Source organism: Balaenoptera ricei, chromosome 18 (assembly GCF_028023285.1).
Source record: "Balaenoptera ricei isolate mBalRic1 chromosome 18, mBalRic1.hap2, whole genome shotgun sequence".
In the NCBI taxonomy this organism is placed as follows: domain Eukaryota; kingdom Metazoa; phylum Chordata; class Mammalia; order Artiodactyla; family Balaenopteridae; genus Balaenoptera; species Balaenoptera ricei.
Window position 1 is genome coordinate 22174002 of NC_082656.1, and position 23804 is coordinate 22197805.

The 23804-nt window shown below is 36.5% G+C and overlaps 1 protein-coding gene across 1 annotated transcript in view; it reads right to left on the bottom strand.

Moving 5' to 3' along the window:
* Positions 1 to 242: 242 nt before the first annotated feature.
* The window catches only part of GPALPP1 (GPALPP motifs containing 1), a 29984-nt gene continuing 6422 nt past the window's right edge, over positions 243 to 23804 (bottom strand). Inside the window, exons 2-9 of the mRNA XM_059903097.1 lie at positions 22747 to 22879; positions 21352 to 21453; positions 18646 to 18751; positions 11306 to 11440; positions 10699 to 10863; positions 7716 to 7814; positions 2532 to 2750; positions 243 to 1910 (exon numbers count right to left, since the gene is read on the bottom strand). Of these exons, the coding sequence (XP_059759080.1) occupies positions 2532 to 2750; positions 7716 to 7814; positions 10699 to 10863; positions 11306 to 11440; positions 18646 to 18751; positions 21352 to 21453; positions 22747 to 22879 (959 nt within the window). The 3' untranslated portion in view covers positions 243 to 1910. The remainder of the gene's footprint in view (positions 1911 to 2531; positions 2751 to 7715; positions 7815 to 10698; positions 10864 to 11305; positions 11441 to 18645; positions 18752 to 21351; positions 21454 to 22746; positions 22880 to 23804) is intronic.

Consider the following 23804-nt stretch of genomic DNA (forward strand, 5'->3'; position numbering starts at 1 on the left):
TATTTTCTCCCTTTTGTTAAGGTCACAGACATTCCAAGGGTGATGGAAGAAATAGTAAATACGTACTAGAGAAATATCCCTATCTACCTTCAGGTGAGGAAAGCAAAGCAAAAGTAAGTATCCAAAGATGACACTTTTACATTAAAAATACCAAAATTTCTCAAAAATATATATTAGGAATTTACATAAGGATGAGGAACTAGAAAACATTTCTTCCTTTCATCAGGGGAAAAAATCATAACAAAATTAATGAAAGTAATAGATGCTCCTGTACAAAGTATTGTGTTCAGAAAACATCATCCACTAAAAATGATACCTTTGGTCAAAAGGTAGCTCTGTTCAATCTGCTTAGACTTTTTCAATTTGCTTAGGAGAAAAATTAATCTTATAAATAGTAACACTCTTTGAGTAGGTTACTGTTAATGGAAGATCATTGTACTTCTATGATCAGGAGAAAAATGTGTCACATAATTTGAACAGTTCACTCAATTTTCATGAAGCCTAGATGAGCTAGGACTCAGCATCTTTTTTCATTAAAACCGTGTGCTTCATCAAAACTAGAGCATAGAACCAGCAGAGCAATCGGGATTAATCTGTAAGGAAACATAACTTCCAGAATCTGAATTTAAGCTTTAACTATTCAGAGTTTTGTTTAATATCTTAAGGGGCAGTGCTTAAAGCATCACAAACTTACAATACTCCATCGGTGTTTGTTTTTTTTTTTTAACATCTTTATTGGAGTATAATTGCTTTACAATGGTGTGTTAGTTTCTGCTGTATCGCAAAGTGAATCAGCTATACAGATACATATATCCCCATATCTCCTCCCTCTTGCGTCTCCCTCCCTCCCTCCCTATCCCACCCCTCTAGGTGGTCACAAAGCACCAAGCTGATCTCCCTGTGCTATACGCAGTTGCTTCCCACTAGTTATCTATTTTACATTTGGTAGTGTATATATGTCAATGCTACTCTCTCACTTCGTCCAGCTTACATCAGGGTGGTTTTGATTACAGTTTCCATTTCCATTTTTGTATTCAGGGATTATGAGTTCGATTTTTTTAAAAAGTTACTTATGATTGATATAAAAAATCTGTCCCCAATAAATTAGCTAAAGCATGTTAAATATAAATGAATCAAGTCAGATCATCCCAAAGCAGGTTAAAGACTTAGAAAGCTTTGGTGGAGATCACAGAGACCAGGTCTCAGACTTCACACTGGTAACAGTTAATGGTGTTCTCTTGTCCCTCAGATTGCCTTCCCTAGAAATACTTACTGAAGTTGGAAAAATCAAAATAGTTTTTCCTTAGCACATGAAATAATGCAGAGGTCCCTCTTTCTGACTTAGAAACAAACAAACCAAAAAATCCAAACCACAAATAAAAAGCCCTGATTGCCACAACAAGCAAATTGATAACAAAATGGACAAAACCTCCATACCCTCTATTTTCAAGTAAATGTTGTGTATTCACTGGCTGCAGTTTAGAGGGAAACCCAAACAATTTCAAATTCATGGATTCACTGTGAGGACCCGACACACTCACTCAGGGCAAGTTCATAATATCTGATGAGGGGGTCTGAGCTGTGGGAGAGACTCAGTGGATGGTCCTGACCAGATCTTAACAGGGCACTTGTGAGACAGCACAAAAATCAGGGAGTGGCGGGGAGGGGGGGAATCCTCAAAAAAATCATTTGAAGAAAAGCCCACATTTCCTCAGAAGCCAAAGACACATAAAATTCTACTCTACGTAAGACACACTGATTTCATGTTTCCATGTGACTTTAAAGGACGCGTGGTTTGTAAGACTAAAGTAATCCTCTAACCTTAAGAAACTCAAAATAAAGGAAGAAAGATGGACAGACAGAAAAAAAGAGTATTCTTCAACTCTTCTTCATTGCACAGGGAAATCCCCCTGAAGTAAGAATAAGAAAATTCAGTAAGTTGGAAAATATTTCTCACTTTAACCGTATTTTCCCTGAAAGTCACATTTTAATATTGATGTAGGTTTCATACAATTAAAAATCACAAAGATTTTAAGAAGCAACCTTAGCTTTTATGTAATCACCATTACGAACCCTTGTCAGTTCGGGCTATGTATGAGTGATGTAATGGTTTTGAACCTTAATTTACAGAGAACATTTCAAAAGCAATGAACATCTTTTGTGATCTTGTTTAACATAAAAAGACTGCTAGCAAACCTCATTCTTTAATAAAGCATGCATATTTACCCAAGCTTCAAACCACACTTCCCTTTGCCATGTCTCACAAATGAAAAGCTTTTATTTTAGCATTTTGAATAGTAATGCCCTGTTAGGTTATTATGAGGACAAGTCTACTTTCCCAGTATACAACATTTTTTATCCCACAAGGCTGAATTTTCAAACCTCACAGTTTACTTAGAAAATAAAGATCTGCAGGTTTATAATCTACTTTATTATAAAAGGAAATAAATTTTTACACACAGTTATATATGAGTATTTAGAAAAGTTCAAATTTATCAGTACGAAAATATACCTCACTGAAATATACTTACTTATAAAAACATATTGCCTTTGCCATGTGAAAACCTGGTGTTTAGTTCCCTAGATTTCTTTATCAGGGCTTTTTTCTGAGCTTCATCAAACCGATGAACTCTGAGATCCATATCACGGTTAAATGGTATTCTTTCTTGGGGCTTATTTTTATCTTCAGCAGCCTTACTCTTTAGTTTTTTCTGATGAATGTCCATAAGAGATTCTGACCTTTTTGATTCCTGGGGAGAGCAAGACAGTAGAAAGAAAAATCTTATATAGATCATTGACAGAATATAATCATGAAACAAAAGAATGAAGTAGTAATGGTAAACATTAAGGAGGGCTATTTACAAACCCAATAGGTTTTTCCAAATCTAAGACAGCATCTCTGAAGAAAATGTGTTATCAGAGGCAAATTCAATTAGACCAAAATGAAGGTATCTACCAACTATATGCCACACAATAAAAAAAGAGCAAGATGGAGAGTAAACTAATGTTTAAATAACCATCATGAAAATCATTGTGTGATTAGTCAACATTAGAGTCTGAACCAAGAACACAGGTGAGAAAGAAGAGCAATTATTTTCTCACTTGGGAGCCCGGTTAAAGCTTCATGGATGGGCTGCTCCGTGAACCCTGAAAGGGTGGAACTGAAGAGACGGGCACTGCCAGGCTGAAGCTAAAGCAAGTGCAAAGCAGAAAAACCATGGCACAGAGATGACAAAATCCAAGGCCGGTGCAGGAAAAGCTGGCATAGTCTGTATGCCAAGAGAATTTTTGTCCTTTCAGCTTTATCTCCTTCATTTTCTTTCTTTTTAGCTGGGGTAGGTGCTCACATTTTCTTTTTCTTTTCCTTTTTCTTAAATTGAAGTATAGCTATTTACAATCTATTGGTTTCACATTTTCAAGTATATCTAGTAGGATGAGGTCTGAGCAAAGTCAACTGGTTGCATAAATTAGAGATTCTTTACAGACCTTTCGGTATTGGTTAAACTAAAAGACAGAACAGCCCTGGATTGGAGAAGCAGGGAGTGGGATGCAGGAGTAGATGCAGGTAGTACAGACCAGCAGCCATCAGACTGCAATATATGTATCCTTGGGGGCCACACGGAGTGGATTCCACAGGGTATGGAGGCATGGAGAATTTCAACGTTACCTACCCATGATTCTCAACTTCTTAGCCTCACTTAAAGCTGACTTGCCTGGTAATGCATCCCGTGAGGATGTCTCCCCTTTCATTACAGCCCTTTCCCATTTAACAAAGGAGAGGCCTTTCAGAATCTTATTACAGAATATTGTCTTGGACAGGAAGTCTCCAGAGCATCAAATAAAAACCTGAAATACTGTATGAATGAAACTTCTTCTAATCAAGGAACTGTAAACCCAGGAGGCTTTGTGTCCTTTTGTGTCTCAAACATATTTCTCTGAAGAGCGAAATGTCCTTTCGGAATGGGTAGTTTGGCTCTTGTTGGAATGTTCTGAATGCAGATATACTGCAGAATGGGGCAATGAAAGAAAAGACAATTTTTGCTTAACAATCACATCTCTTCCAGGCCCTGCCTCCTGTCAGAGAATATATTTGAGAGCAAAGACATGAGGAGAGCTCAGTAAGAGCAAAATAACTGGTAAGAAACGATGAAGGTGGCAGCATCTTATTTTATCAGAAGACAAACTCATGGTACCTACGACCTACGTTACAATTCAGAAGTGTCATAGGAATGATCATAATCACATCTATTTGAACAGAGAAATGAAGTCAGACTTTCTCACAGAAAGTCGGTCTCAATCATCTGTCTGATTTGACAATGAGATCTGACTTTATCAGTTAAGTTATGTGGTTGCTATTTCCTATAAATTGAGCTCTATCTGGATGCTGTATTAGTAAATATTTATTTGAATTAGCACTATTTCCATGTTCTCAATCCCTCTCATTTCATAAATTGGTCATTTCATAAATCTTGGTAAAGTCTTTAGGAAACAAATTGATTTGCAAGTTAAGTGCTTTTGAATTCTTTATTTTTAATGAAACCTGGAGGTGAAAAAAAATCAAATGTTGCTGAGAAAAAATAACCTATCAATACACATGGCATAGAGAAACAGTTAAGAACTAAAGTTCTGCATTTGGAAAAATCTGGTTAGCAATGACGGTGCTGACATTTTCAACACTGGTGACCTTAGGCAAGTTTTTTAAGCCTCAATTTCTCAGCTGTAAGATAATAAATCATAATAGTAATAATGTCTAAATATTTGGATGAGGTAGGAGTTAAGTAATCTAATGAATACAAAGGATTTAGTAGTGTGGCGGGGTTCGTAAGAATCAGTCAAAGGACTTCCCTGGTGGTGCAGTGGTTAAGAATCCTCCTGCCAATGCAGGGGACATGGGTTCAAGCCCTGGTCCGGGAAGATCCCACATGCCACGGAGCAACTAAGCACGTGAGCCACAACTATTGAGCCTGCGCTCCAGAGCCCACGAGCCACAGCTACTGAGCCCATGCGCCTAGAGCCCATGCTCCGCAACAAGAGAAGCCACCGCAGTGAGAAGCCTGCGCACCGCTTTGAAGAGTAGCCCCCGCTCGCTGCAGCTAGAGAAAGCCTGCGCACAGCAACAAAGACCCAATGCAGCCAAAAAAAAAAAAAAAAAAAAATCAGTCAATAAATGTTAAGTATTCAATTCACTGAGCACATGCTATATTGTAATCCTCACAACATCTCTATAAATTAAATGTTATTATTCCCATTATACAGATTTGGAAAGTGAGAATGAGAAAATAAGCCCTGTTCACGGGGGCTGGAGAGTCAGGGCACTATAGCCCTTCCTCACTCTCTTTACCCTGTCCCTCAGTATCCAGTAGGGTGGCAATGCTGCCAGCTTGTGCCCTTTGGAAAAAAGATGGAAAACGGTCCTCAGCTGAGAAGTTATTAAATGTCTAGCCGTTCTGAATGCAAAAAAAAAAAAAGACCAATGTGAAAAAAAATCAAAGTTGAGAGAGAGTTGACAGTTGAGAGATCATTAATAATAATTTTTTGTTAATAGATCATTATAAGGTTTAAGTAAGTAACTAGAAGTCACACCAAAAGCCAATTCATGTAGAGATCAATTTGCTAAATGACTGGTTTGCTGATTTACCAAATTTAATCATTTAACAAAAGTGTGTAGGTTTTATATTAATTTACAAAAAGCCAGGGCAATTTATTTTGAATGGGCTAGTTTTTCAGCAGTTTTTGAAAATTCATGCTAAGATTCTAGTTGTTTGGTTTTTATTTTGCCTTCATGGTAATATTTTAAAGAGTGTTCAATTTATCAATACTAAGAGTTATAAGATGGTTTAGTCTTAAGACTATATTAATATTTTGAAAACTATATCTCATAAGTAACCAAAATTTCAGCATAAGATTAGAACCCTAATTTTTTGGATGTGTTTTAAAATAAATTGCAGACACTGTTACATGTATCCCTAGTATTTCAGCATGATTTCACTAACTAGAGTTCAATATTTGTTTACAATTTTTTCTTTTAAAGTAAATTTACATACAATGAAATGTACAAATCTTAATACTACATTCACTGAGTTTTAAAATTCAAACTCCTAGCAATTTCTGGAACATATTTCGATCACCTCAGAAAGCTCTGTATGCCCCTTCCTAGTCCATCTCCACAATCCCACTCCAACAACAACTATTCTGATTTTTTTCCCATCATAGATTCATTTTGTTTATTGTAGAGCTTCATGTAAATGGAATCATACAGTAGTACTTGGATAGGAAGTCTTGAGTAAGACTCCTTTCGCTCAGCATAATGACTTTGAGATTAATCCACGTTGTTGCATTTATTTGTAATTTGTTCCTTTTTATTGCTGAGTAGTATTTTATCATGAACACAGTTTGGCTTTTTCTTTCTCTTATTGATGGACAGCTGGGTTGCTTGAAGTATTTAGCTGTTATGAATAAAGCTTCTATGAACATTCCTGTATAAGTCTTTTTGAAGCTATTATGAGTGAACATGCTCGAGTCTGCGAAAACATGTTTTCATCTGTCTTACATAAACACCCAGGGGTGGAGTTGCAGGGTCATAGGGTAGGTGTTTGTTTAGTTTTATAGGAAATGCGTGTTTGGAAAAAGGCCCAGCTCGTTAATTTTCAGCTATTCTTCCTTTCTAACATAACTCATTACAGCTATAAATTTTGCCTCTAAGTACCACTTTATATTACATCTCACACATTTTGATATGTTGTACTGAATATTTTTTTATCATTCAGGTTTAGGTATTTTCTAACTTCCATTATCATGTCTTCTTTGATGTAAAGTTTAAATTTTGAATTTTCTAATTTCCAGTTGTGTAGGGCTTTTAAGTTATTCTGAAGTTTAACTTAAATTCTTTGTGGTGCCTGAATGATAGTGATTCTTTCAGTTTTGTTGAGACTTGACTTTGAGCTGGTCAGTTTTCAAAGACGTTCCATTTGGGTTGGGTTTCTGGTCAGTTTCCAACTATGTTTCATGTATGCTTCACTGTTTGTGGTACTGGTCTACATACGCCCAATAAATCATGCTAACTATATTTTTAATGCTTATGGAAATTTTCATGAACTAATACGCTAGGAACAGAAGGTAATTTTCCTGAATACCTTTCAGGGACCAAAGGGTTCAATGGTTTACATTTATTCTTTGAGCTGGAACACTAGTGTTTTGTTTTTGTTTTTTTTTATGAGTAAGAGACTATTACAAAATAATAATATGCCCAATGAATACTGACTAGTTTATAAATTTAAATTGAACCATATTTTAAATTTTTATATTTATATAGATTTATGTTTTTCTCCCATATTTAAATCATTACATCAAACATTCCAAATCAGCTTACAATTTAAAACGTATGAATTGGGCTCTCTAGGAGTTAGTAGGGCTCTTACTTTATAATCATGTGCTACCCATCTCTAGGAATTGAATTTCTGATATATGACTTAAGTAAAAAGTGAACTGAAAATGTTACGAGATGCATTAAAAAAGCCTACACTAAAGGACTACACACACACACACACACACACACATACACATACACACAAGAGTATTTTTCAGAACAGATGTATAGAAAAAGACTGAGATGAAAAGGAAGACTAAGAAAGAGAAACAAGAAAGAGAGAAAAAATGAGAAGAGCATTAAAAGATGGGAAAAAATGAAAGGCCATATATTTTACCCCCTGACTTACATTGTATGCGGATACCTGCTCGGCCAATCTCTTTTCCATTCCTGTCAATATATGTTCTTCATCCTTCTTACTGAATGACTTTCTTGCTTCTGGTGTCTCCTGAGGAACGAACACAGAAAACACATTACTAAACCATATAATTAAGAGAAAATAAAAAGGAAATACTATTATTTTAACTCAGATTGAGTAATAGGAGACTAAATGAAGCCAGGCCTGTTGAATCTCTTCCCACTAGAAATGTTAATATACTTGATAAGGTATCTGTTAGTGTTCTACTCTAACATTTGCCTGAAAACAAGAAAAAACCCCAAAAAACCTCTAACCAATCAACTAACTGGATTTTATCAAACGCAGAGATGAGACTGACAAACAATAATGAAATGTAGAAGAGAAAATAAGGCTTAAAAAGAGATCTTATATTATCTGTTTTCAAAGCTAGGAAAAGCACTCTTGAGGGAAAAAAAATAAAAAGAAATAAATGGGGTACAGAAAAACTAAAACTAAAACTATCTTTATTCACAGAGGACATGACTGGCAATGTAGAAAATGTCAAAGAATCTATTAAAAAACTCTTGGCATTAGTAAGCATAAGTGTAACAAAGCTGCAGGATGCTAGGTCAACATACAAAATTTACCAGCAATGAACAACTGGAATTTGAAATTTAAAAAGAAATACCACTTACCATAGCACACACACACACACACACACAAATGAAATACAAATAAAATGAAGGAAAAAAAAAAGTATTCTGGAGAATATAGTCCCAACCAGGAAAGAAGAAGGCCCATATAAAATCAGCTGAAAACCACTTTCCTCAAAGCATGTTTTTATACTGTTGCTGTTTGCTTAAGAAAGCCAACGAGGTCCCCATGGCATTTTTATCTTAATGATGGACTAAAACAACATTGTACTTAATAAAGTATGTTAAAAAACATAGGAGTAGCTCATTTCTTATTTTTCCATAAAAATTTCCCCAGAAAGATTCTTTTACTTGTAAATATTAAGAGAAAAAATGATGTTCTGATAAGACGGAGGTGAAAACCTGACCAGTTAAGAGTTAGTAAATCTAGTCAAGACTGGGAGATGAGAACCTAACAGATCTTATTCAATTAATTTATGCATAACACTGCCATTTCTTTCTAAAAAGCAATCTTTCTTCATTTGGGCATGCTGGTTAAGTGAATGTGTGAACATTAGTGGTATGAGAGATGAATGCTGGGGAATCAAATATAAAAAAGTAAGATGAAGTGGTGGAGAAAATCTACAAAAAGGTAATTTGGAGAGAGATAAAAAAGGAAACTTGACTAAGATCTGTTACAAAACTCAAAAATTAGCCATGACCTTTATACAGGACAGCTCTGTGACACTATATAATTTGTACCACAAATATAAGTCTGTGGTATTATATGCTGTAATACAGTGTCACATAAAATTTAAGGGGTATTAGTCATCCCTTTGGGAGTCTGTTGTAAACACAGAACAAAACACTTTCAGCCCTGAAAAGAATGACCAGATCTAAAGAGTTCAGTCACAGGGCCTAAAATCACTTGAGTTCAAATTATACTGGCTAGTTTCTGTTTGTTCTGTTTTTCTGTGGTATTTTTCTTTGAGGAAGACTCCCTGCATATCTGGCTGTAGGCTAGACATCTACTCACATATAATGAGGAACACAAGGACTGAAAAAAGCACAAATAAAAAGTCCATGTAAGCAAGGGGATTAAATGTCTTTTTGGAGACAATCTTAAAGGCTAAATTATAAAAAATGTCAGTATGTTATTTTTATAAAAGACCAGTTAAGAAAGAGCAGACAGGCGTTCCAACACTAGTCATTCACGGCGTGTGGCTCGCTTCTATACTGTATCTTCCGTTGTCTCTTCTGCCCTCAGGTGTGTTGGTTTACCTCACCTTTCTGTTACAACTCTCAGATTTCCTTGAATACTCCGGGCAAAGGAGAACTTATGATTTTGCCACATATTCTGCTAAAATGTGGAGATGGCCACATATCATCCACATTTTAAGAATGACACTATTTCACAACCAATTCTCCACTAAAATGAAAGCGCCATAAGGAGCTTTTTCTATTACCTGTTACCAAACAGAATACCTGGCAGAGGAGATATTCAATTTACAGTTATAGAATGAAGATGGAAATCCTCATAATTCTAGGTACTGATGAACAACATAAACAGAGTTAGGGGTGTGAATTTAAGTCAGAACTGATAAAGCTATAATCATAAGGTGCCAATCAGTCAAGCATTTAAGATTGGAATGGGACATCTCAAGGAAACTGAAACTTTGGGATGGAGTGAATTTAAGGAGTTAGTGCTGAGGATACTTCTTGGACCCCTAACTTACAATGGAATATTTCATAATAAATGGAGAGATCCAAGAAAAGAAAATCTAACAATAATATTTTATGCATACTTTTGTGGGTATTTTTTAAATAAATTATTCAATGTATTAATGAAAGGGCTTTTTGCCTATCTTGACAGTAATATGAAGTTTAGTGCACTTGAGCTACTGTTATTTTGAGAGATAGTCCCTATGTATCACTTAACTTGCTAGGTTAATCTGTGCCTTGGCCTGTTCAAGACATTTTAAAAGAAATTTTCATGGAGATAGTATGATGTATAAAGACCAGGGGATTTGGAGTCAGAAAGGTCTAGAAGGGAATTACTGTTCATGACTTACCAGCATTTAATTCCAGAAAAGGTGACCTCATAGAGGATAGTGTCTCCCTTCATAAAATGAGGTCAGTAAACCTATGTCTCCAGGTTCTCGAGATTTAGATGAGACAATTTATTGGGAAATAGTAAGTAAATACACAGGAAGCAACTGGCGTCACTTCCTTTTAACTCTCCTTCAGGGGAAATCTTTTCCCTTTGGAATCATAATTTAAAAAACAGTACTCAAATAATTCTGCCTCCTATTTTTTCAAAATAGAGTCAACATGGACAAAAATACAGGAACAAACCCTCTTACCTTAGCTTTCCTTTCCCTGTCAGCTGGCATATCTGTCCAGACTGATCGATCTCCAGGTTTGTCAGCAGCTCTTCTCTTGAAAGTTCTGGGCCCAAGACCAAAGTCTTTCAGCTCCGGAGGAAGCTCAGTCATCCAAGACTCTCTTGTAATTGGTTTAGATGAATCCTTAAGAGAAATGAAAAGTAAAAAAAAAAAAAAGTAGCCTTGGAAAATGTGTATATGTGTGCGTGTGTGCACATGTATGTGTGTATGTGTGCAGAATACTGTATGAGTGACTATGCTTCCCAAATGAGGCTTGAAAGTTAATTAACAGACTTTAAGAGAAAGGATTTAATAGACTTTTTTTTTTTTTGGTCATATATGTTATGAATACTTCTATCTAATTTATTGTTCCTTTGACTTAATGTTCTTTTGCCATATAGAAATTTTTAAGTAGGCAAAATTTCTACTCTTTTCCTTTTATAGCTTCTGAATTACCTAGAGCCTAAATTTTTATACACTTACATATGTACATATACATTTTTTTAATGTCCGTTTTTAAAATTGAGATTTTTAATATATTTGGTCAATTTCTCAGAGAAAAGTGTACTATGTATTGAAAACTTACATCATCTCCTTTAGTCAGTTTTTCTTTCATTCTCTGGGCCCTTTTTTCAAACTCTGTCGTTACACTAGAGTTAACTGGTCCTTTGGCAGGCATCGGCCCAATAATGTCCTCCTCTTCACTGCTACCTGTTTCCTTCTGAAATAAGAAGATGATCCTAAATTACTTAAAATTTAACTGTGACTGATAACCTAGAAACGGAACAAAAAGCAAACACTGTGTTGCTGGCTAATCACTGAGCACCTTTCCTGTGCCTTCCTCAAGCGCACCATACAAAAATGACAAACCCAGGGGCGGTGGACTGTCCCACCTCTTCCCTATGTCCACGGCAGAGCTCATTAACTCATCTCAGTCCTCTTCCTGATGGACAAAGATGTGGCCTCACAATTTCTCTGTAATATTCCAGAGAATTATTAATGATTCGTCAGAGATGACACAAGTTGAAACCATTTTCTTTCCTGGTACAGAAAGAGCTCTTTGGAATAAGATGCACACAAATAAGACATTCTCGGAAGCTGTATCAGCCTTCATGATTTCGTACAGTCCACTGAAACAGAAATGCTGTGCAAAGCCTTACAAAATACTGGTCTGAACGAGTTAATTTGGTTCCCAAAGTATTTCTCTCATTACCCCAAAGACACAATATTATTGCAATAATTGAATTCAAGTAGTTCTTAGTAAATCATTTTTTTAAGTTAATTAATTTTTTTAAAGAACAGTGACTATATTTTAATTTTTTTTTGGTTGCGTTGGGTCTTCAATGCTGTGTGTGGGCTTTCTCTAGTTGTAGCTAGTGGGGGCTACTCTTTGTTGCGGTGTGCAGGCTTCTCATTGAGGTGGCTTCTCCTGTTGCGGAGCATGGGCTCTAGGCGTGTGGGCTTCAGTAGTTGCAGCACATGGGCTCAGTAGTTGCGGTGCACATGGGTTCTAGAATGCAGGCGCAGTAGTTGTGGCGTATGGGCTTAGTTGCTCTGTGACATGTGGGATCTTCCTGGACCAGGGCTCGAACCCATGTCCCCTGCATTGGCAGGCGGATTCTTAACCACTGAGCCACCAGGGAAGTCCCATTAGTAAGTCATTTTATTAAAGGGTTTTCATGTAAGACTGTGTTAGATGCTATATGCACTTGGGTTTAAAACAGTCCTTGTCAGACACAAAAGACCCCAAATAGTCAAAGCAGTCTTGAGGGAAAAAAATGGAGCTGGAGGAATCAGACTCCCTGACTTCAGACTATACTACAAAGCTACAGTAATCAAGACAATATGGTACTGGCACAAAAACAGAAATATAGATCAATGGAACAGGAGAGAAAGCCCAGAGATAAACCCACACACCTATCGTCAACTAATCTATGACAAAGGAGGCAAGGATATACAATGGAGAAAAGACAGTCTCTTCAATAAGTGGTGCTGGGAAAACTGGACAGCTACATGTAAAAGAATGAAATTAGAACACTCCCTAACACCATACACAAAAATAAACTCAAAATGGATTAGAGACCTAAATGTAAGACCGGACACTATAAAACTCATAGAGGAAAACATAGGAAGAACACTCTTTGACATAAATCACAGCAAGATCTTTTTTGATCCACCTTCTAGAGCAATGGAAATAAAAACAAAAATAAACAAATGGGACCTAATGAAACTTCAAAGCTTTTGCACAGCAAAGGAAACTACAAACAAGACAAAAAGACAACCCTCAGAATGGGAGAAAATATTTGCAAATGAATCAACAGACAAAGGATTAATCTCCAGAATATATAAACAGCTCATGCAGCTCATATTATAAAAACAAACAACTCAATCCAAAAATGGGGAGAAGACCTAAATAGCCCCTTCTTTCTCCAAAGAAGACATACAGATGGCCAAGAAGCACATGAAAAGCTGCTCAACATCACTAATTATTAGAGAAATGCAAATCAAAACTACAATGAGGGATCACCTCACACCAGTCAGAATGGGCATCATCAGAAAATCTGCAAACAACAAATGCTGGAGAGGGTGTGGAGAAAAGGGAACCTTCTTGCACTGCTGGTGGGAATGTAAATTGATACAGCCACTATGGAGAACAGTATGGAGGTTCCTTAAAAAACTAAAAATAGAACTACCATATGACCCAGCAATCCCACTACTGGGCATATACCCAGAGAAAACCATAATTCAAAAAGACACATGCACCCCAATGTTCATTGTAGCACTATTTACAATAGCCAGGTCATGGAAGCAACCTAAGTGCCCATCGACAGAAGAATGGATAAAGAAGTTGTGGTACATATATAAAATGGAATATTACTCAGCCATAAAAAGGAACGAAATTGGGTCATTTGTAGAGACGTGGATGGATCTAAAGACTGTCATACAGAGTGAAGTCAGTCAGAAAGAGAAAAACAAATATTATATATTGACGCATATATGTGGAACGTAGAAAAATGGTACAGATGAACCGGTTTGCAGCGCAGAAATAGAGACACAGATGCAGAGAACAAACGTATGGACACCAAGGGGGGAAAGTGGCATGGGGGTGGTGGGGGTGGGATGAACTGGGAGATTGGGATTGACATATATACACTAATATGTATTAACTAAATAACTAATAAGAACCTGCTGTATAAAAAAATAAATAAAACAGTCCTTGTCCTCAACAAGGAGAGAAAGATAAACAACAAGATGAACAACAATAAGATGTTTGTCCTCCAGCTGTGAGAGGAAGCTTCCTCCTCTTATTTTTTCAAACTACCAGGATTAGACAAGTTAATTTGTGTTCTTTACATTTTCCCTGCTAACCACTTAATGGTTAACTTTCTGTGGTTTCTTCTCTGAACCCTTATAACAATTGCTCTTAGTACAAATAACTAGATAATCACATATTGTCTTGCGGCTTATTCTAAGCCACACACACACTCATACACTCTCCCTCTCTCAATAACTATGGACTTTGCTTCATTTGAAGACTGGGAAATGGCATTATTATTCCTGTTTTCTTTTTGAGGAAACCTACTTTGAAAGGTTAAACAACTTGTCTGAGGTTATAAAACTAGAATCTAAGACTCCAATATTCTAAGATCAGGGCCAGTATTTTTTCTACTTATACTACAGCAGCCCCTCTATTTTCTTTATTTCAACTGCTAATGATCTAACTTTAAATGTTTATAGCTTACTTCTACAACAGTAAGCTCTTCGACAGCAAAGACATTGTCTTAAACATATTTAGAGCCCCCTACAAATATAATACGTGGTGACATAAAACGAGCAGATATAGAAGACATAATAAACTTTTAATACTGTAAGAGACATGATATCAATATAGTGTTGAAGTTTAGGATGATGGGATAAGCTAATGATAGTTACACTCCCATCCAACAAGAGATGGTTTTACAAAGGTAGATGCCTGAAACTTTTAGAAATAAAAATCACTTAGGATATTGGGAGACAGAAACTAAATGCGTGGATGGAGGAACAAACAAAATCAGGCCCAATACACTAAAATAAAAAGAGAACCCAGAATCACAAACCTAAATCCAATCTAGGTATTAAATCATTTTGGTGTCCTGGATGAGTTATTTAAATTTTTTTAAAAAGGTGAGTTATAATATTTTATCCAGAAATATAATAGAAATTACGTACCCTACTGGTTTATAGTTTGGACTGCAGAGTTAGACCTAGTTTCAAGGCCTCAATTTGCCACTGTATCAGCCCTGTGACCTCAAGCGTACTATTATTATTTTTTTTTAACATCTTTATTGGAGTATAATTGCTTTACAATGGTGTGTTAGTTTCTGCTTTATAACAAAGTGAATCAGCTATACATATACACATATCCCCATATCTCCTCCCTCTTGCGTCTCCCTCCCACCCTCCCTATCCCACCCCTCTAGGTGGTCACAAAGCACCAAGCTGATCTCCCTGTGCTATGCAGCTGCTTCCCACCATCTGTTTTACATTTGGTAGTGTATATATGTCCATGCCACTCTCTCACTTCGTCCCAGCTTACCCTTCCCCGTCCCTGTGTCCTCAAGTCCATTCTCTACATCTGTGTCTTTATTCCTGTCCTGCCCCTAGGTTCTTCAGAACCTTTTTTTTTTTTTTTTAAGATTCCATATATATGTGTTAGCATACGGTATTTGTTTTTCTCTTTCTGACTTACTTCACTCTGTATGACAGACTCTAGGTCCATCCACCTCACTACAAATAACTCAATTTCGTTTCTTTTTATGGCTGAGTAATATTCCATTGTATATATGTGCCACATCTTCTTTATCCATTCATCTGTCGATGGACACTTAGGTTGCTTCCATGTCCTGGCTATTGTAAATAGAGCTGCAATGAACACTATGGTACATGACTCTTTCTGAATTATGGTTTTCTCAGGGTATATGCCCAGTAGTTGGATTGCTGGGTCATATGGTAGTTCTATTTTTAGTTTTTTAAGGAACCTCCATACTATTCTCCATAGTGGCTGTATCAATTTACATTCCCACCAGCAGTGCAAGAAGGTTCCCTTTTCTCCACACCCTCTCCAGCATTTATTGTTTGTAGATTTTTTGATGATGGCCATTCTGACTGGTGTGAGGTGATCCCTCATTGTAGTTTTGATTTGCATTTCTCTAATGATTAGTGATGTTGAACATTCTTTCATGTGTTTGTTGCCAATCTGTATATCTTCTTTGGAGAAATGTCTATTTAGGTCTTCTGCCCAGTTTTGGATTGGGTTGTTTGTTTTTTTGATACTGAGCTGCATGAGCTGCTTGTAAATTTTGGAGATTAACCTTTGTCAGTTGCTTCATTCGCAAATATTTTCTCCCATTCTGAGGGTTGTCTTTTTGTCTTGTTTATGGTTTCCTTTGCTGTGCAAAAGCTTTGAAGTTTCATTAGGTCCCATTTGTTTATTTTTGTGTTCATTTCCATTTTTCTAAGAGGTGGGTCAAAAAGGATCTTGCTGTGATTTATATCATAGAGTGTTCTGCGTATATTTTCCTCTAAGAATTTTATACTGTCTGGCCTTACATTTAGGTCTTTAACCCATTTTGAGTTCGTTTTTGTGTATGGTGTTAGGGAGTGTTCAAATTTCATTCTTTTACATGTAGCTGTCCAGTTTTCCCAACAGCACTTACTGAAGAGGGTGTCTTTTCTCCACTGTATATCCTTGCCTCCTTTATCAGAAATAAGGTGACCATATGTGCATGGGTTTATCTCTGGGCTTTCTCTCCTGTTCCATTCATCTATAGTTCTGTTTTTGTGCCAGTACCATATTGTCTTGATTACTGTAGCTTTGTAGTATAGTCTGAAGTCTGGGAGCCTGATTCCTCCAGCTCCGTTTTTCTTTCTCAAGATTGTCAAGCATATTATTTAATCTTTCTAGGCTGTGGTTTGTCTTTCAGATAGGGATTGTAACAGCTCCAACCAATAACTACTCTATTGCTAAGAGAACCCTGTGTTTTGTTCATTTTCTTTGGAACCACGTGCTTCTCAGGAAACTGGGACCTTCTCTAATTCCTGGGCAAAAAAGCTGATAATTCTAAGCCAATCACTTTGGTTTCATTCCTCTTGGCCAACTGATTGGCTTGAGCATGGCATATGATTCAATTTTGGCCAAAGAAATGTGAGGAGAGGTCTACAGGAAACCTGGAAAGGTTTTCCTCTCTCTAAAAAGGGGGCACAGGATAGGGACCCTATGTCTGGACACTGCCATCTGCATGTTAATCTCAGCACTTGGTCAGCCTAAGAGGAATTAACATACTGTAAATGACAGAGAAGACATAAAAAACTGGGTCCTGGATGGTCTCATTAGTCTGTTGAATTTGCCAAGCCTGGAATGACCCTTCCTCTAGACCTCTTCTTAGGTATGAAACACATTTTTCTTATTTGGGGAATACAGATTACAGACCATCCAGGAAATTATATAAACAACCAATTTGTTAACTAACAAGGTTAAGACTACATTTCATTGTGAGTTGGATTTTTTGTTATTAGCAGCTAAAAGCACTCTAGCTGGTGGTAAGCAAGCCAACATAAGTATCTAGGGGAAAACCATTTTGGAGAGACTTGGATAGCAAGTATCAAGGCTCAGAAGTAGGAGCCTGTCTGGCATATTTAAGGAGCAAGGAGCCCAGTGTGGTCAGATCAAAATTAGAGAGAAAATCAGGGAGCTAATGGAGGCCAGATTACAGAGGGCCCTGTAAGGACTTTGGCTTTTATGCAGACAGAGGAGGAGCAAATTGATGGTTTTGAGCGTGAATGACATGATCTGACTTTGTTTTATCTGGGCCACTCTAGCTGCTGTGTTGAGAAGAGGTAGCGGAGGAACAAAGGCTAAGTCATGAAGACCAATGAAACAGGTGAAATATGATGTTGACTGGGATCAGGGTAGCAGCAGAAGTGGCTGGATTCTGGATGTTTTTGAAGGTGGGAACAACAGAATTTGTTGTCAAACTGATTTCTCTGACTAAGGGCCTGACACACTGTAGGTGTTTTATAAACATTTGCTGAAAGAATGAGTAAATGACTCTGGAGTTCATGAGCTTAACCACTGCATTATGCATTATATATTTCCTTTAGTAACAAGCTCAGTGGAATTGCTGAATTCTCAGTGGAGATGCACAGGAGTATATGAATTCATATACAGGAAGGCACTGCAGATTAGCAGACTGAACAGGTGATATAAAATCCTAAGAACTGGGTTTGAGCTTTGACTTTTGATAAGTAGAAATTGTGTGATTTGGAGTTAAGTTACCCAATTTCTCTGGCTTTTAGCATCTAAGATACAGATCATGATTATTTCATAAGGCTTTGGAGAAGCTGAAAATGCATATATGGGGAAAATGCATTACAAATTATAAAGTATTCTGCAAATCTCAGCTATTGTTAAGGACTGGCCCTCTGTAAGAATATAGGCTTCCTCCTTGACTCCAAAATTACTTGTTCTTTCTTTTCAAAACATCATGTATCCACTAGTGCCCTTGTTATACAATGGTATGAGAGCTGGGTAGGAGAAAGTTAATTTCAGTATTTTATAATAATTATTTCACTATTAAAATTTTTCTTAGCTTGTTCTCTTCTGGATCAAATCACAGTGATTCTTTAAACTTTTCATCATGTTCTAGTTTCTAGTACTTTAAAGCTTCCCTTCAATGATGAGAAGCATGAATAGGTAACACCCTGTCACATGTAATTTGCCTTGTTATTTTTCTAACAGAATCTCAGGTCTGTGACAGCTTTTGATTTCATCTACCTAGCTACAATCCTAAATTAGTTTGAATATGATTGAGTCAAATGATTGTAGTTATTCCTACGTAAAGTCTTGAGTTTCTTACATCTTATTCTTTAATAGAAAAAGTTCCAAACCTCAGAGTTGAAATACGATGATACTTGTCTTGGATCATCTCTGCCTTTGTCACTTTTCTGTGCAGATTTAAGAAAACCAGGTGGTAATGCAGGACCTATTATAGGCCTGAAAAATAAAATGTACCTTTATCATTCTCCCTGACTTTAAAAAGTCAGCTTTCAGAATAAAAGCTCACACAAATAATAAAAAGCCAGATAATAACAAATGTTAAAAATGAGAATCTTATTCAACATATTATTTTTACTCTATAACCTAGTATTTTTTCACTGAGTATCATAAAAATAAAAATCTAATTTTTTGTATTTTAACTTTCTATTTGTTAGCCAATGATTAGATGCTAAACCAGTAATTCTCAATCTTTGTGGCAATGGTGTATACCCACTTCCTAAAAGAACTATGTTAAATAAAAATAATAACTTAAAAAAAAAAAGTCCTTATTATGGACTAAAGCCTGTGAAGATCTTTTTTATTTTGTGCCTTGGCTTTCAGTTTTAATATTCACCGTCCACTGAAAAATACCTTAGTGGCATTATATTTATAGTCAGAACTACTTAAGTATGAATTGAGTTCTAAGGACATATATAGCAAATGCATACAACAGATGTTAGTAATTTATGGTTATGTGTGCCAAGGCAGTATAAAAACCTAAACACCATCCTAACTAACAGTCCAATAATGATGTGGAAGCATATAAGAAGGAAAATAGTTCATTTAAGACCTATATAGAAAGGAAAAGGTAGTACACTAACTACATTTCAACCAGTGTACTTTTCAGTTTCCTTCAAAAAACCCTGGTTGGTATAAGTCACTCCATTTTCTATCTGAGCAAAATAACACCCAAGCACAACATGAACCAGTAGGTGGCAGAGCTGGAGTTTGAACCCTGGTCTATCTGATGCCAAAGTTCATTTTCTTTCTAGCTGCCCTACTGCCACATTCTGAGGGAACAGACATCCATTCAAAAGAGAAAACTGCCTAAATTCTGGGCCTTAAAAAGAAAAAGTCCTACTTCATGTATGGAAAAAACAAAAGAGGAACGATACTTTCTACTCTCTTTCATACTGTTAAGTTTCTCCATTCTTTGGTTTTTTTCCAGAGATGTCCCTGTGCAAGTGTTACCAACCAAGATGGCACTGATGCCCAAAGTTGAAATTTCCAGATTGCACTATGTTCAATTAGAGTCTTACAGACAGGTTTCCCAGTAGGACAAAAACAGTACTAGAGTCAGAAGGTCTGGGGTCTGATCCTGGCCATTTAATAACCTCTTGTCTTGGTTCATAAAACTGCTATGAACCAAAACAATTTTGCAAATGAAAAATGCGGAAGTGTGGCATTGTTAGAAAGATCAAATTAGTTATCATTTATAAAGTATAAGGAAGTGCTGTATGGGTTTTTTTCTGAGTACAGTTTTTAGCAGATCTACAAATGCAATTACAGCTCAATTCTCTGGCCTCAGGGAATTTGTGAGGATAAAACCACTAACACATAAAATCTTAAAATATAGTAAAGGAACATAACCACGGCACATGCTGTGGATGTGTATGAGGTTTTGCCTCCAATATATGCTTCCACCTGTTTATTTCAAACATATATTTTACTATTGTCAAAATAGAAAGAAATCGCTATGTATCTAATAATCTATTTTCTTGAAAGGAATGTTATATCCCAGCAGTCAGCAAATTTCCCATAAAAACCCAGACAGGAAATTTTAGGCTCTGAGGGCCACATTTGGTCTTTGTTGCATATTCATCTTTGTATTTTAATGACCCCCTAAAGATCATTCTTAGCTCAGGGCCATACAAAAATAGGCAGTGGACTGCCTATTCCTCTTATTTCTTCTTTTTTTTTCTTCAATAATAAGCATCCCTTTACTTGCTGATGCCATTACAGAAACTGACTACATTCGCAACAAAAAGTGTTTTTTGAGTTGAAGTCAGAGGCAGTTACTCCCCAAAAGTTACATGAAAATTAGAAGCTGACAAGTGTGATTATAACCTCTGAATATAAAATGTACAACAGCCTTTTCTACTTGTTCCTGCATATTGGGATACAGTGCTATGAATTATAAACAATATGGTGTGCAATTTCATATTCAGCAGTTAAATATTTTATAATTCCGAGAAGACAGGAATCAGTATTTACTATATGTTTATTCTGTGCCAGGCACTATATAAGAATCACACATGTATATATATGCATATAAATATGAAATCTCAATCACCACGACAATTCTGTAAGGTACGTGTTGCTATCTTATTCCACAGATGACAAATCTGAGGTTCGGTGAAGTTAACTGTGTAACTTGGCACATAGGGATTTGTCTGTTCTTTCAATAAATAATTAAGAAGACATCTGAATTAGAAGTCAGACACCGGGATTCCAGTCCCAGGTGTACCACTGACTATGTGTGCAACCTTACTTGTTTAAAAAAAAATGGGGAAGAAGGGTCATGTTTCACCCAGCCTGCCACAGAACACTCTTGTGAGTATCAAATAAGAGATGTGGAAGTTTTTTATGAATTATAAAAGTGTCATAAACGTGTAAATAATTATTTTCCTTATATGAATTTTAAAATTACAGTTACTTTTACTTCAAATTTATTCCAAATGTTATATAAACACATAAGTTAAAAAACAATTTCAGACAACTCTTTAATGAATTAACGGACACTAGAAAAGACTGGCCGGAGTAGTATACATTACCACCTTGGAGGAGAATCATCCTGCTTTTTAAATCCAGGAGGAAGGGCTGGTCCAAAAAAACCTTCATCATCATCATCATCGTCATCCTGATTTCTCCTCTGTTTTCTGAAAACACAGTAGTGTAATTTTATGCATGTATGTCAAAATTTTCTTCATAGAGAAATTTCCATTTTTAAAAGAACATTAACTTCAACTAGTTGTACAAACACTGAAACAATAAATTAATCTTGCCAAATAAGAAAAAAAAATCTACCACAGATCTTATACTAATCTTTTCTTGAAATTCATTTATGGTCTAAAAATAGAGACTGGTTACTTCTTTACAGCAGTAATATATCAATTTTCTATATTTTCTGTGTTGTTTAAGAGTCCATTCAATGAAGTTTCAAATACTCTACTTGCTAGATATTTTTGAGCAAAAAGTTTATGGCACTGGTTTTTAAATTCACTTAAGTAAAAGCTTTAAGTTGCTACTTCTGTCTCTTACTCATTAAAATGCTTTAAAAAAGACCTTGCTATCCAATAATAAACAAAGATTCGATTTCTTATTTACATCGACCTGTGGTGAGTAAAGCTAGGTCAGAGGGAATCATTCATTTACTTAAATAAAAAGCACATACTGCATACATAATTTTTTTTTTAAAGCATATTCTTTTTTTTTTTTTTTGGGTTGTGCGGCTTGTGGGATCTTAGTTGCCCAACCAGTGATCGAACCTGTGCCCCCTGCATTGGAAGCACGGAGTCCTAAGCACTGGACGACCAGGGAGTTCCCTGCGTACATAATTTGAAAAAGAAGATGTATGGTCCATTTAGAATATTTAATCACTTGAATAATACCTTAAGGAAAAATCCTTTATATGAGACTTCTATTGAAATTCTAGGGGCTTCCCTGGTGGCGCAGTGGTTGAGAGTCTGCCTGCTAATGCAGGGAACACGGGTTCGCGCCCTGGTCTGGGAGGATCCCACATGCCGCGGAGCGACTAGGCCCGTGAGCCACAACTACTGAGCCTGCGCGTCTGGAGCCTGTGCTCCGCAACGAGAGGCCGCGATAGTGAGAGGCCCGCGCACCGCGATGAAGAGTGGCCCCCGCTTGCCACAACTAGAGAAAGCCCTAGCACAGAAACGAAGACCCAACATAGCAATCAATCAATCAATCAATAAATAAATCTTTAAAAAAAAAAAAAAAAAAAAAAGAAATTCTAGATATCTCCAGAGCTATATACTACTAAAATAAATTTCTTTCTGAAAGGTATAGTTCATGAGGAAATGCCAAATGAAGTAATTTCTTCCTGTGCTGTATAAATGCAGGTTATGATATCCCCTTACTAGCTCTCTGTTCTAGTCAGCGTACACCAGATTTGAAGCTTGGTTTACCATTTAATGTTATAAGTGGCTCACCTTGCAGTTGGACCAGTGTCATCTTCTTCAGATTCTTGATTTCCTTCTTCAGACAAAGAACTACTGTCCTCGTCGCTGTCTGATGACTTTGAACTACTGCTTTTATAATTAGGGGGCAGAGCTGGTCCTGCAACTAAAGAAGATGTCTTGTGTATGTCATAAGTAGCCACAACTGTTTCAATGAACTCCCTAGTTGACATTTCACACTTTCTTTTCTGAAATTCTCAGCACGGGCTGGCTATCATTTATTATGGATTTTAATCTCATTTGCTCCTGTTGTGTACAGTGAGTTTGTCTTTCCAACTCCAGGAAGGCAGAAATCATGTCTTACACAGTGTTAACTATGAGATTCACAAAAGCTTTAATACCCAAACTTATAAATATAGCAATAGCACATAATTTCCCTGACATCTTGCAATTTTTGCATTGGTTGCAATTTTGGTTGGTGCAACTGCCAAAACGGTTTCATGATTTTGTTTTTTCCTTACGGACAGCATATGGTAGACAATATTTATATCACGGAGCTAACCAAACAACAAATTTGCCATTCCACAGTCTAACATAGTAAAAATCAAAATTATCCATTCTGGTTTCTGACTAAGAATCACCACTTAAAAATATCTTTATTGGTTAATTACCAAACTTCTCAGTTAGCTTTCTGTTCAAGATGATTTTCCAAGCAGAAACAAAAGTAGAGGCACTCTAAATTCTCCTGCCTACTACTAAAGATTCAGAGAAAAGAATGAGGTCACATTGGGATGCAGATGCCAAGGAAGAGGTAAGGGTGTTCTGTGCCCACTCACCAGAGTGAATTGCTCTCACTTCATGGCTTAGCAAAATTATAAATTATTGCATGATGTCATTGTACGATGTCACATAGACACAACTGTCTATGTCGATCCTCAGCAGTGATGCTAAAACTCTACTGACATAGTTCCCAAGCCTGGGTGTTTATCAGACTTGCCAAAATATTTTTAAAAAAGAGATTCCTGGGCCCTTGCCCCAGAGATTCTGACTTAGTTGGCCTGGAGTAGGGCCTGGAAATATGATTTTCCAAA